The 14109-nt window shown below is 46.8% G+C and overlaps 1 protein-coding gene and 1 long non-coding RNA gene across 3 annotated transcripts in view; one reads left to right on the top strand and one right to left on the bottom strand.

Annotated features, from left to right (window-relative positions):
• Nucleotides 1–14109, top strand: part of LOC144718914 (transforming growth factor-beta-induced protein ig-h3-like) — a 34674-nt gene that overhangs the window by 18239 nt on the left and 2326 nt on the right. For both annotated transcript variants that reach the window (XM_078594518.1, XM_078594519.1), the window contains 8 exons: nucleotides 5074–5292; nucleotides 7798–7935; nucleotides 8762–8910; nucleotides 9645–9784; nucleotides 10785–10915; nucleotides 12345–12475; nucleotides 13607–13703; nucleotides 13878–13981. In XM_078594518.1, the coding sequence (XP_078450644.1) occupies nucleotides 5074–5292; nucleotides 7798–7935; nucleotides 8762–8910; nucleotides 9645–9784; nucleotides 10785–10915; nucleotides 12345–12475; nucleotides 13607–13703; nucleotides 13878–13981 (1109 nt within the window). The remainder of the gene's footprint in view (nucleotides 1–5073; nucleotides 5293–7797; nucleotides 7936–8761; nucleotides 8911–9644; nucleotides 9785–10784; nucleotides 10916–12344; nucleotides 12476–13606; nucleotides 13704–13877; nucleotides 13982–14109) is intronic.
• Nucleotides 252–10477, bottom strand: LOC144718920 (uncharacterized). The gene is made up of 4 exons (XR_013585497.1): nucleotides 9640–10477; nucleotides 8623–8770; nucleotides 8204–8288; nucleotides 252–5201 (listed from the first exon to the last, which is right to left on the bottom strand). It is a non-coding gene; the product is annotated as an uncharacterized LOC144718920 (long non-coding RNA).

Consider the following 14109-nt stretch of genomic DNA (forward strand, 5'->3'; position numbering starts at 1 on the left):
GTGGTAATCTGTGGTGTGGTAATCTGTGGTGTGGTAATCTGTGGTGTGGTAATCTGTGGTGTGGTAATCTGTGGTGTGGTAATCTGTGGTAATCTGCTTTGGGTATGAGATCTGCCAGGCCTTAAAAAGAGCTGAAGGGGCTTCAAATAGGGCCTCATCTGATATTTTCCCCAGGGTCTCCAAAAAAGCTTGAACAGCCCTGGTCTAGATTTACGCATTTGAACCTAGCCTGGGCACCCCTTAAACTGACTTAGTCTTAAATGAGTAATATAGGGTGCGTGTGGTCATGGGGTTGGATTCACATCCTGAAGAAACGGCGGAAATGCATCACTTTGATGATTTGTCCATTTGCTGGTGATGAAGACATCGGTACATTTCCACAAAAAATCAGGAACAATCGAGAATTTGCCAGCAACACGTGAATCAGATATTTTAATACCTGGGAAGACAAAGATGGTTTAGCACACGTTTGTATGTAATTATGTTGAACTTCTTTCACACTGTATGTAGCCAACCGTGCTAATAAGATGTTTGGTGCTATTCAAATGACCCCCCCCCCCCTCTTGAAGCACCATGCTGACTTCCATGAGATCAACTGTAAATCTGATGTCCAATTTGGTGTTTGAACATCAGCATTGGTGAGTCATATGTGGCTTAGTGTTATGCAAGGCCACACTCCCCCCTTGTGTGGTGTGCCGGCCTTAATAGGTGCTTGCTAACATAACTTATCCCAGCCGTTTACAAGGCCAAACGGCGGATGTTTTGATAAACCTTTGAATGCTCTAATAACACAAACGTCCTTGTCTAAAACAACATTTTCTCTCTATAATCATCAACAAATGACCCCATGGGAATCTGTGGCAAACTATTCACAGTTTACTTAGGAGCAGTATTTCCTGGATATTTGCAGTTTACTGAGCTTTTATGTTCATTTAAAATTTATATTCAGAATTCCAATGCCGTAATTAAATGAATTATTCATTTGGAGACCACAGGGCAGACAGAGTTCATTACGCCAGTGTTGCAGCACCGAGCCAGCACCACTGACAGCCTGGGCTCAGTTCCTGGGGCCCGGGTGCATCTCAGAGCTTAGACTGTAGCCCATAGAGGTTCTTGCTCTGAGTGCCTCCTCTAACATGGCCAATATGAGCCTCTGAGAGTAGACCCAGGTCTCGGGTTCACACACGCAATAGCATAAGAAAGACAAGTAGTAAATAATATACATAAGTCAATAAACAGGGTTTACCCCCCCCCCCCCTTACATTTTAGATGTTATGGGAAGGCAAGTCTGAACAGATGTGTCTTGTACAGACCACAGAATTGAGAAACACTCGGCGTGTTTCGGACGTCCAGTGGCAGGGTGAACCAGATTTTTGGGGCTGCGCTTGAGAAGGCCCCATTTCCCACCAGCGGTGGCTGAACAATCCTCGACTCGGCAATTCTTTCCGTTCCCATGGAACGGAGTGTGTGTGCGCCTGAGGATTGCAGGGAGAAGTGGTTTTGCGGGTACAGTAAATAGGGGCCAAGCCATGCAGTGCTTTATAGGTTAGGAGAGTAACCTTGAATTGAATGCAGAAGCAGACTGGTAGCCAGTGTAATGTGTTCAAAACGGCTAACCCGCCTGATCATCTGGGCAGCTCCATTCTGCACTAACTGCAGCATCTGCACCAATCCAAGTTGGTAGCTCTGTGTAGAGGGCGTTACCATAATCCAGGCGTGTTGACACAAAGGCATGAACTAATGATTCCAGGTCTGGGGCAGAGAGAAGCGGGTGCAATCCTCGGAGTGTTCGGAGGTGGTAGAAACCTGCTCTGACCGTAGCTGCGATCTGCGAATGTATCGTCAAGCTCTATACGTTTCAGAGCATCCAACAGTGATTTACAATGATTTACAATTAAAACTCAAAAAGGAAATCCATCCAGATTGAAAATAAGCTAACTTAAACAAACGTGTGTTTTTATTTGATTCAAAAGATAAAATTGTGCCAGCATCCCTGATATGACTTAGAGGATATTTCCGGAGGCAGGAAGCATAACAAATGAAGTTCCTCGCCCCTCCTAATGTTAGACGACTGCAACGAGCTTCCGAAAGTTCAGCAAAGTTAGTCAGCAAAATGTTAAAACAGTCATGAAATGTATAGGAAACCAAACCAGTGTGGTGAATAAAGGATGGGAGTAAATGTATTGTGAATGGCATACGCGAGTGAGCACTGTGGCTGCAGCAATATTGAACTAGTTGGAGCCGACACAGTGTAGAATCGACAAGGTTAACAAACAAAACGCCACAGTATTCTAACTCAGAAATTAAAAAAAGCATCGACTGACATCTCAGTATCTTTATCAGATAGAATGGATCTAAATATTCAATGCGTGAACCCATACCGTCACAGGGGGCTGTTTCACTGTCCTACTACGGTCAGGTTGAGTCTCTGAGAGAGGCACAACATAGCCCTAACTATTGAACCCAGTCCAGAAGTGCTAACTTAGGCTGTTAACAGCGCCATTATGAGCCACGAAGTGATAAGGATGCCCATTCCCATGGTGTGAACGCATGTCCTTAGTGGTGCTGGCACGGGGCCATGAGGGCCACATCACGGGGCACAGGAGTTTAATCTCGGCACGTGGTGAAGGATTTATGATGACGATTCCTCCAGTTTCTGGGAGTGGCTGATGACTTAAGTGAGCGTGATCTAACTGGCAAGCACATGCTGGGTAGTATCAGCACCACTGGTGTGAACATCAATGATGGTCCTTGTGTACTCTGCAGCTGAGTACTGTGCACCAGTGTGGACAAGAAGTCGAAACACTCGACTTGTTGATGTCAAACTGAACACCGCAAGTCGACCCCAACACCCAAATCTCTCCCCCACCCATCTGCCGCAACGCTGCAACTCTCTGGGAAATCTTTCCCATTCATCAGGACCTCAATAACGTCCCCCTTCATTGCTTGACGTCATGAAAACCCTTTTGGACCCATGCGGTTAACCGTCAACAATACGAGATCAACCCCAATGAAGCTTTGAGAGCTGAATGGAGTTCAAAAGAACTCCACTAAGCTCCTGGTCCACCCTAAATCGCATTTGCACAAACCATGGCAGATTCATAAATGGAAAATTAAAAACTCTCCAGTGTACGACTGTGGTCATCCGGAACAGACCATACAACATATAACGACGCAATTCCTGGTCCACAAATACGAAGGAGACATCACAGCGATCCACGTCGCTACTCCTGAAGTGGTGATATGGCTTGACTACTTGAATGTGAAATTTTAGTTGTTGCAGTACATCTACACCAGCCATACGAAAAAAGAAGATGCGTGAGGGGAGAGGAGGAAGAGTGCAGGGAATAGAGAGATCAATCGCAAGGGAGGGAGAAATAAATTCACAGAGAAGTTAGGGAGGAATGGGTGAATGGAGAGATGAATAAAAGAAAGGTATAGTGGATAATCACAATCAGAATTAGTATTTATCCTGGAAAAATCCAATGAGCTATTTGTAAAATAGATTAAGTGCAAAAGTATATAAATTCCTGCCGATTGTTAGCGAATGAGTGGGTGATCAATCATATGGGTGGGCGTGAGTTATTGTGAGTGAGTGAATGGGTGCATGGGTGAGTGGATGAATAATTTGGTGGCTAAGTGAATGAGTGAGAGGGTGAGTGAGTGAAGTGGCGATGGGTCATGAGGGATAACACATGCGTGAAAGAAGGGAGATGGATGAAAGCGAGGGAGGGAGATCTGTGAAACAAGGCGGAGAGAGGGATTGGAAGAGAGAGTGCGGGTGGGACATTGGAGAAGTGAGATGGAGCAGGAGGGAGAATGTGAAGAGCAGGGATAGAGAGGGGGAGAGGAGGAGGGGGAGGCAGGCTGCTGTGTCGGCGTGTTGTCGGAATGCTGCCGTCGCTATATTTGTGTGGATGCTCTTGGCATCGCGAGGATTGCGTTGTGCGATATTTAACCGGTGTCAAAGTGAAGATGATGTTTCTACCAAAGCATGCTCCATGTAAGGTTGCTTGATGGAAACCCTATGTTCAGAGGGGAATACAATTTATATATGTTTAGAACTATATATGTGTATATATAGCCTACTAGTAACTGGCAGCAGGCTAAACTAACTTTATATCTGATTAGCATCATACGCTCAACAGTCAAATTACTTGGTAAATCGATCATAGGGATTAAACATTTTAAGTCTTTATCAGGGCACTTAAAGCAATGTTGAACTTTAGGCTGACCCTGATCTGTGTGAAACAAATCTACATCCGAACTACAATGTTTTGCGGCCCAAATGTTTTAATGTTCGGTGATACAGTAGTAGACTATTTGTTCGACATTCCTTCCCTCGGGTCCTTATAAAACATAATTTATGATAATCATGCCCAATCATCTACATTTATTTCTGTTTTCTTCCTTGTGTCAAATCATCCCTGCATCAAGGCCTTCGACACTATGCGTGTCATATGGGTTATTTGACTAAACTTCACCCCATTGGTTAGTTCAGGTTGGTGAAAATTCAGTTCCCAGGACAGTTTCAGATATCACTATCCATTGGCATTGGCCGCGGCCAGGAATCAAACTGAGGTCGCCGCGTTCATAACGCAGTGCACTAACCACTGCATCACAACTCTTCCCGCGTCTTGGATTAGACTCACATCACTGAAACCGAATGGTCCTGTAGTCAGAGGCAAGCAGAAGTTCACACGGTCAGGAATACACTCCGCTGATAATCATCCCTCTCGGGTTGTTGGGTATGAGTGTCATTCGTGAGAAGTGTACGGTGGTGGCCTTAATAGGCGCATGCTGGCAGCACTTCCCCCTAGAGTCTAAAATATAATATAAATGCCCGTAATCATTTCATCATCAGCCACGTTATTTTTATTAAATCAGCTCGTGTGCAGGTGCCAGGTTGATTATCACATCGCAGCATCGTGAGTGATGGCAGTGGCTTTGGGGGCCTTCATTCAGGAATGGATTGAGGAGCGTGGTTGATGATGACGATGTTATTACAAGGATGTCCTTCCTCACGTTGTGTGCTCCTCCCCACCAATCCCTGCTCCTCGCCGCTGTGCGCAGTGGTGCTCGAGGGCCACATGATGCGCTCGGTGATCTGCTCCGAGTCGCTGCTGGGAGAGGAGGTGGTGCTGCCCACGGCCGGGGGGGCGCCCGCACTCGTCGCCTCGTGCCAGGGCTCCTCGATCCGCCTGCGCGGGGGCGGCGAGGTGACGCGGCGTGACATCGTGACCACCAACGGCGTCGTGCACCTCATCGACCACCTCGTGCTGCCTGACTCCGGTGGGGATTTTTCGGACGCCCGCTGGTGCAGTTACCGAGTGCGCAAGCAGTGCAGCTGCACTGCTACCCTCCAGGCCGGAGGGGCCCAGGTCTCAGGATACACAGAGGAACCAAGATTGGACAGGGGGAGGCTCCATGCCAACCACGCTATGCCACTGCATATACGCCTATGTGCTATTAAAGGCAAATGCAATAGAGAACACAAGTTGGCTAGCCAGTCCATTGAGTGTGCCTCCATTTGATGGGATTCGATAGTGCAGAGTGAATCGTGCACGGAAACACGCAAACGCACGAACACATGGACACGCGTGCTCTAACTGACTCTCACCCACACAAACGTGATCTAACGCACACATTTACATCTGCACGTTCATGTTCTAAATATTGTTGAGAGTTCTGTTTTTTGTTGATACAGATGTGGTTAGTGATATTTGTGAATACTATTGAGAATGGTTTGGAATTTTCCAGTTTTCGGGAAAACATGGGAGGTGTGACGCAATGTGTGAGCACTGGCATCGAATCTATGTTCAACAAAATTGCCCAACAGGGATGTTAAGTGTTGCAATGTGAATGCCTGAAACTTAACTAGTGGTGGCAACCAAGATATCTTATACAGTACATATTTTATATCAAAGTGTAATTGGATGAGAAGAGGTGGTTGATATTCAAGATTTATGGGCCTGTTTGTTTTTGACTTTCGTCTTCGCATGCGTGTGTGTATCCAGCTTATGGTGAAACGTTATGGCCCTTCATGCGTGTGACTGCCGTGCGTGTGTGGGTGTGTTAAGGGCCCTAATGCGTGTGTCTCACATGCGATGCACCAATCTGTCACGGTGGGCCAGATAGATGGATACAAATGACTCGTGAATCTGGCCTCTGGTGTTTACAGCAAAACCTCCACATCAGTTGAAGATGATCTATTCGAGACACTGAACGCAACTGGCCCTTCAGAACAATTCATCATCATAACTCTCGTAAATCATTATTACCCTGTTCACTCTCATGGTCACCAACATTATGACTATCGTCGTCATTATAACTTATTATCTTGACTATCATTGTCATAATATTATTTTTGTGCTTTTCCCTCAATTTTATTGACCTCCATCCGGCAATAAAATTCACCCGGGAAATAATAAAATGCAGCCTCTCTTTTTGGGCATCAGACTGCCGATTAAAGGGAGATAAACTATGGACACACAAATCAACAGCCTCACATTTGCTGAACACTTACAAATCAACATTCCTAATTGCTAAACTCACTGTGGCCACACCAAGAGGGCAGTTAAATTTTCACAGTTTCGTTGCCTCTGTCACTTATGCAGTGATGATGGTCAATTAATCAACAGAAGCAATGAAATGAGGGGTTTCTCTACCACTCAAGAACCCACAACCCACACCAACGTGGCCTGTTGGTTGAACGGACCTTTGAAACAGTGACCGGTCAACCGAAGGACACAACACAGGGTTCCATTTGTATTCACGTAACACCAATGAAATGTTGCCATTAAGAAAGAACCCTCCACACCATCCAAATTCTCAAGAGTGACACAAACACTGCGATCATTGTCAAGGAACCACCTCCGCATCCTACTTGGCTCACGGCTCGATGTGAGACACGAGCGTTAGCAGCCAACTGGTCACCTCCTCCGCAACACTTGCACCTTCACAATAGCAGGCACGCTATTCGGAACAGCACTGATAGGAATAGCCTACATCGACTGTGATGTGTCATAGGTTCATGAGTACAGAACCTCACTCGGCTTGGTTCCCGACCTCACCTGCCAATTCAGCAGTTGCCACTGCACGGATGCATGTGCACAGGCTGCTGTGCCTGTACACACCTGGCAGTGCAGTTCCTGTTGTTTGACTAATCACGATCAACACGATTGTTATTGCCACGAGTATTCATCATTCGACGAGTACAGATTCACTGCCTCCCCTTCAGCGAAAGTGATGAAGTGATGAAAGTGATGAAGTGATGACCTGCCAAAGTAAGAATGCACCGGAACTTGTGCAGATCTCAGAAGCTAAGCAGGTTTGAGCTTTGGTAGTGCTTGGATGGGGAACTACTACCATGCACACTAGGCTGTCATAGGTGGCTGCAGGGCTCTGCTACGGGTAGTCAGCAGAGGACAGTGCAGCCAGCTGCACTGTTGTTGTTGTTGTTCTCAAGGCTACATTTCTCACACAGCATGTTTTGGGTTGCCGATAAAACTGGAGTAGGCAAGTGAGTAGTAGCCACAACGTATAATTAGTAGCCACAACCGTAGAGATGTACAGTATACTGAAGCTCATGTTGTGCTGTACTTCTATATGCTATACTTCCACCTTCACCAACCCGCACTGACCAGCATGTAGAAGTATAGTCAAATAACTTCCAAAACCTGCACAGTGTGCGGAGGCCCTCCAGCAGGAGGGAATTGCCATGTATGTCTTGCAGTGTTGAAAAGCGATATAAAATCCCTGACCATCTTCTCTGTCGTCTCTGCCTCTCCCATCAAGCCAAGGACGTGCTGGATGTGGCTGAAGACAGTGGCGTCAACACTTTCATGGATCTGCTCGAAGAGTCTGGGGCAAAGGCCCAACTCCAGCACGAGGAGAGCTACACCCTGCTCACAGTCAAGGACAGCGCCTTGACTGGTAGACCTCGCCCTGCCTACAAATAGTCTGACCTATAACCACACTCATATAGACCTTGCCACGCTCACTGATCCCTCACCGCGATCACCGAGTCCCCACCACGCTCACCAAACCTTAGCTACCCTCAAACAAACCTTCACCACCGTCACCCAACCAACACCATCCTCATCCAGTCCTCACCCAATTTTGACCATCGTCACCAAAACATAACCACAATCACCTAGTCTTTACCACCCTCACCGTGACCGCATGTAGGTGTTATACTTACTCTCCATGGAAAACCTTTCACCCAGAGGAACTGTGTGGTGATGGGCTGATGAACCTAGGATCTCAATGATGGCAGCTCACTGTCACTGAGAGAAAAAAACAATCCCAGGGCTTAATCCGAGGCCTTCAAAGAAGGCGAGCAACACTGAAATTAATTCAACAAATAAAATGTATTCTTAAATTCAATTAATTGTGCATGCGATGATTATTATACTATACATGACTTGTATAAATTGTTAAATAATTACATGGTTATATTAAATTTAGGCTAATGGAACAAATAACACTGTTCATTAGAGACAAAACTATGAGAAACAATAAAACAAGTCCGTGCAAATATTGATTATTGCATCAAAATTGGACCATGAATCGTGACACTATCGAATCTCTAATGGGGTGGGTGTGTGACTCATTACGTACTGACTCGAGAGCTCTTGTCGTTGTGCTGTGATGTGACGATGATGACGAGCCCCTTCAGGCGGAGGGAGAGAGCGAGAAACCCCCCAGAGCTGATCGTCGTGTCCTCTCCCATGTCTCTTGCGACCCCTCTCCTCCGCAGAGTCTTTCACTGCGGACAAGGGAGAGAAGCTGAAGCAAAAGATGCTGGCACACGTGGTGCGCGGGCGCTACCTCTCTGACCGCCTCTTCCACGGCCTGCGGCTCGAGACGCTCGCCGGGGGGACCCTCAGAGTGTTCATCTACCACCGGGTGACTCCCGCACTTGGCCACGCACTCGGGCCTCGGCGAAGAACCGCACAGCGTGTGCTCGAAACACCGGGCTTATTTAGGGCTGGGTTCCCTTCCCCCACCACTTCCGTGTCCTTAACACCGCCACCCCCCCCCCACTGCCTCTATAATTTCCCATTAAAAAAATGATGTGGAGCTTGTAATGTTGTTCATATTGTTTTTTTTATATATAAAACATAAATAGCAATATAAAAAACCCAACATACTTGAAATGACAAAAACATCACGAACCAATTCTGCAATGCATGCACAAGCCAATACTACAGTAGAGTACTGAACTGGGACTGCCCAGCGAGGAAGGGTTCTACACAGCGTAATGTTTGACTTGCATTGTAGTGATAATTGTTCAGAAGACTTTGGCATTGATAAAAACCCAAGCTTCTTCAATGTCTCATTAGCCAGATTAGTAATATAGCTATTCCATGACGTGTTCAATTAGATGTGTGCCCGAAGCAGATTAATGATTTTACTTTGGCCAAAAATAGCACGAAATATGATGGAAGGAACTCTGGTATAGGGGCATTTTTTGTTGTCGAATGTGTCCCGCCAATTACGCAGGTAGCCCATATCATGAGTTGAGGATGAGGCCGTGAAATTTTTAACCAGCACAACATCCCAATGTTTATAAATTATTTGGAACACTGGGACAATCTTTCTGAACTAGAACTCTCCCGTCCATGTTGGTCTCACCGCAGGCTCTGTGCATCGAGAGCTCGTGTGTGGACACCAAGGACAGGACGGCGCGCAATGGGGCTGTCTTCATCCTCGACAAGCCCCTGCCCCCCCCTCCCCACAGCACCTTAATGAACATGCTGGAAGCAGACACTCGATTCACGTGAGTAGATGGGCTAGGAAGTCTATATAGGTTCGTGTGTATTGGCATGTGAGTACATGTGTATATTTGTGAGTGTGGGGAGCGGTAGTGGAGCAGTTAGCACGCTGCGCTACGAACCCAGCGGCCGGAGTTCAATTCCTGCTGACTGACAACACCAGTGAAAATTATTTAAACCGGTCCTGGGCCTTCTCTAGATCGACTGAGCCTCACATGAGTACCTAGCGCGATGTGTAAACATTACCACTGGGGAGACAAAGGCGGTCGGGTGTGATGCTGGCCATCCTCCTCCTCATGTGCCGTGCCGCCCTTCATAGGTGCTTGCTAACAGCATTTGCCCCAACAGTCTATTAAGGCTATGCAGGGGATCTCTATATGCATGAGCGAGTGTTTTTGAGTGTGTGTGCATGTATCGGCGTGCGTGTATGGTGTGTGCGTGTGCGGTAAATACGAGACAAAACAAAGAATTGATTCTTGAATCAAATTGTAATCCCAAAGCTGGTGTTATCTAATTAGTGGGTTAGTGACTTGTTACAAGCCTAACAATTAGTAGCAACACAACCCAATATTAAAACACATTCCTGCGGAGGGAGCTGGTAGGAACGTTGGGTTGCTCGGTCAATGGCCAGGGTCAACGGCGGGTGGTGTATTCCGCAAATATGCCCGACTGTGAGGGCGGGCACAAGCCGGCGTGAGTAGGTTAAATGTTGAGTTTTATAAGGGTACCACGGGGTAACCAGCCCCTCCCCACCCAGCCCCACCCCCCACCCAGCCCCACCCTCCCCACCCTCCCCTCCCCACCCAGACCCTCCCTGCACGACGGACACCATAATCCCCTGTGAGCTGGTGTAACCAGGAGGTTCCTACCAGTAATAAATGCTCATCAAATGTCAATGTATACCTGAACTCAGCAAGCCACACGTCGCGATGAGACGAGTGGAGGAGCCCACCGACGTCGGTTCCGCTCGCTGACCTGCATGCCACCCGTGCCGATCCCTCGCAGGATGCTGGCGTCGCTGCTGCGCACGGCGGGGTTTGCGGAGAAGCTGTCAATGCCAGTCGACCTCACGATCTTCGCTCCGACGAACGAGGCCTTCGGGACCCTCCCCGTCGCTGAGCTTGCTCGCCTCAGCGGTATGTTCCAGCGCTGCCGCGTGGCGCTGATTTCTCTTTGACAAAATACACATTCCTCCAATCGTGAATTGAGTTTTGGGTTCGGTATTGGTAATGAGTGGAGTATAAAATCATGCATAGCATGTCTTTGATATGCGGTGATAATTCAGGATTGGGGTGCCCCTGGTACATCAATTTAATTTACAACACCCCATTATATCCATGACGGGATTTTTTTTGCCCATTTACAACTTGTATTTTATGTTTGAGTTCTCAGAAATTCGTATTATATTAAAACACAAATAGTGTTTCCCCTTAAGGTATAAAGCAACTTTCACTTATATGTTGTACAGATGCGCATGGTGTTCATTGCGTGGTGTACACTTTGAGGAGGTGCAGCTGACGTGAAGTCAGTTCTGTTTCGCACACTGTCCAGTTCTTGAGCTTCAGAATTGCGATATTCTTTTTTCTTTAAAAGTTTTATGGGACCTCCCCAATAATATGATATGCAGGATACGGTATATTTACTCACGCTATTTCTAAGACAAACTGTATGGAGAGAAAGTCGGGTTGGAATGATTCCCTGCCCATAATTGTAATCATCTATAATCATACACTAATTATAGAGGATTAAATGCTTTGTAATGTTTGTTCGCAAATTGCCTAGAATTAAACTTGCATCATCATTATCCATGATCTAATCACTCCTGGATGAAGACCTCCCACGCCATTTCCACCGCCCCCCACACCCATAGCCCTTCAGTTCCACAGTCCATCTCGCTCCCGCACGTGAACTTATATCATCACTCCGTCTCTGCAGTGATCGTACCTCTCGGGTGCGATTCGCAATTCTTTACATACAACTTTTTAGGATTATCGTTTATTTGAATGCTCACGATCTCATGCATGTATCGTGAACATCAGAATTGATTTTCATCGATGAATCTGTGAATTGTTACAGGCCTAATGATCACCAATTAAATTCAATTAAAGACAAATACACGTAATCATTATAACAAAAACGGTCAATAATTACTTTCAATCGAATGTTATGGTTTATTTAATTCGTTTAGATTTTTCGACTATGATCAAATCACCCAGATATCAGAAGCTAAACGGGTTTGAACCTGAATAGTGCTTGGATGGGTGACCACAGTCAATAAACAGGTGCTGTAGGCTACCGCAGGGCTACGGTGTGGGCAGCACAGCAAAATACATTGTGCTACTGTACGTCTATGCTGCCATGTATATGCTTCCCTCCACCAGTCTGCACTGACCAGCTTTGTGAAGTTAAGTAAAATAACCCCCACGACCTACACATCATGGAAGGCTATGGCCCATCATTGCATGGACGTAAAGGATGTACATTTAATCTGCACTAAGGGCCCATCTGAAACAATAACAGTGACAAAGCTAGGAGTCTAACTCTGTGAGTATGTGTGCGTCGTAGGGAACTCGAGGGAACTACAGGAGTTGCTCTTGAGCCACGTCAGCTCGGGGATCCTCGTGCGAGGGGGCCTCATCCCCATCGGGACCAACCTGGTGATGGCGCTCAGCGGCGTGACCATCGACGTCACGCAGGTGCCGCCACCCACCCCCGTGCGCGTACCTCCATCGCTGGGTTTACGGGGCCCAATTCACGTCTCTCAGAGATTCACATCGCAATAAACATCACTAATCGCTGACATTTACATCTCTCAGGAAACCTCACTAATCGCTGAGATTTACATGTCTAAGAGATTCACATCACTCAGGAAATCTCACTGAGCACTGAAACGCACATCTCTCAAGATATCACGGTGAGGGCTGAGCCATTACCACTGAGACCATGAGGTCAAGTCAAGCCACCTCTGATTAAACCGGGTTCTCAAGTATGATGATCCTCAGCCTTGTCACCAATGACTTACATTGAGACATATCATAGAGACCCACAAACTTACGTAGAGACCCATGTTATTATATAACGCAAATGAAAATTCCACTCACGGAATAGGACTGTCAGAGCAGATGTTGGAGGGCCGGGATGGACTGTTCAGGATCTTGCAGAAGGTTGGAAGTAATGGCAATGTTTGGAGCATCATTGGTATTGGCCGTGATCACTTCACCTCAAAATGAGTATCCCCCAGCTGCATCTGAATGGGGGGCAAACGGGGGGAGGGGAGTACTGCTGTTCCTTTGTGCCCAATAAATAGCTACTATTAGGTAACTATTAACTTGCCGATTTAAAATCTGGTCATCAAAATTTGTTTCATGTAATTCTCATGAAGCCCCATGGTGTAAATTACGATCTCCAACTCTTATGAACGCTATCTCTCTGGCCTTTCTATTAATATACTATGAAGAAGGGTCATTGCCTGAAACGTCGCTAATTTTCTATATATTTATCATAAGGCCAGTGTTATTCATGGGTGTGTTGAGTTTTTTGTTCTTTTGTGTGGCATTTTCCCTCCTAATCCATCTTGTTAAATTGCCACAATGATTATGTGGTGATTGTGATGATATTAGCAATAGTGGTAATCACAGTGACCACGTTGACGGTAGTGGTGATGGTGATTAAAACCATGCTGATGATGGCACATGCAATATATACTGATGCAGCTTGTGGTAATGGTGGTAGTTGTGATGATGCTGATATGTTGAGAGGGCAGGCTATATGGCATTGATGGTCCCACTAACGCGACCGTCTTCCCCACGTTATACCCCCTTTTGCAGAAAGGTGGAGTGATGTCCATTAACGAAAAGCAGACGGTGATCGAGGCCGACTTGATGGCCACAAACGGTGTCATACACGTTATTGACGGAGTGCTGGGTGAGGCACACAGAGATTCAATGCACAGACAAACAAAGAAAAATGAATCCCTGTCATCTCCTGACCACCTCGCAAGCCAACAGCCCCTCATGATCAGGGCTGGGAACCATGACCCACGCCCTTTGGGTTAAGGTGAGTGGCAGACGGCTGATATTGCCGATCCTCTTTCCCCAGGCCAGAGACCGTCGCGCCGGCGCCATGCCCTCGTGAACTTCGGCCCCGGTGCCCCCTCGGGCCTCGAGCTCTACCGTCGCCTTACCCACAAGCCCCTGCACTGGGTGAGTGCCGGCGTCACTTCCAGGGTTGGGGATTCTTTTCCTTCTGAGGGCCCAATAGGACTTTCAGATCCCTTTGGCAGACAACAACACGTGAACATTCACCTCCATCACCAATGCCTAGGCCTTTT

This window comes from Lampetra planeri, chromosome 5 (assembly GCF_965212315.1).
Source record: "Lampetra planeri chromosome 5, kcLamPlan1.2.h2, whole genome shotgun sequence".
In the NCBI taxonomy this organism is placed as follows: Eukaryota; Metazoa; Chordata; class Hyperoartia; order Petromyzontiformes; family Petromyzontidae; genus Lampetra; species Lampetra planeri.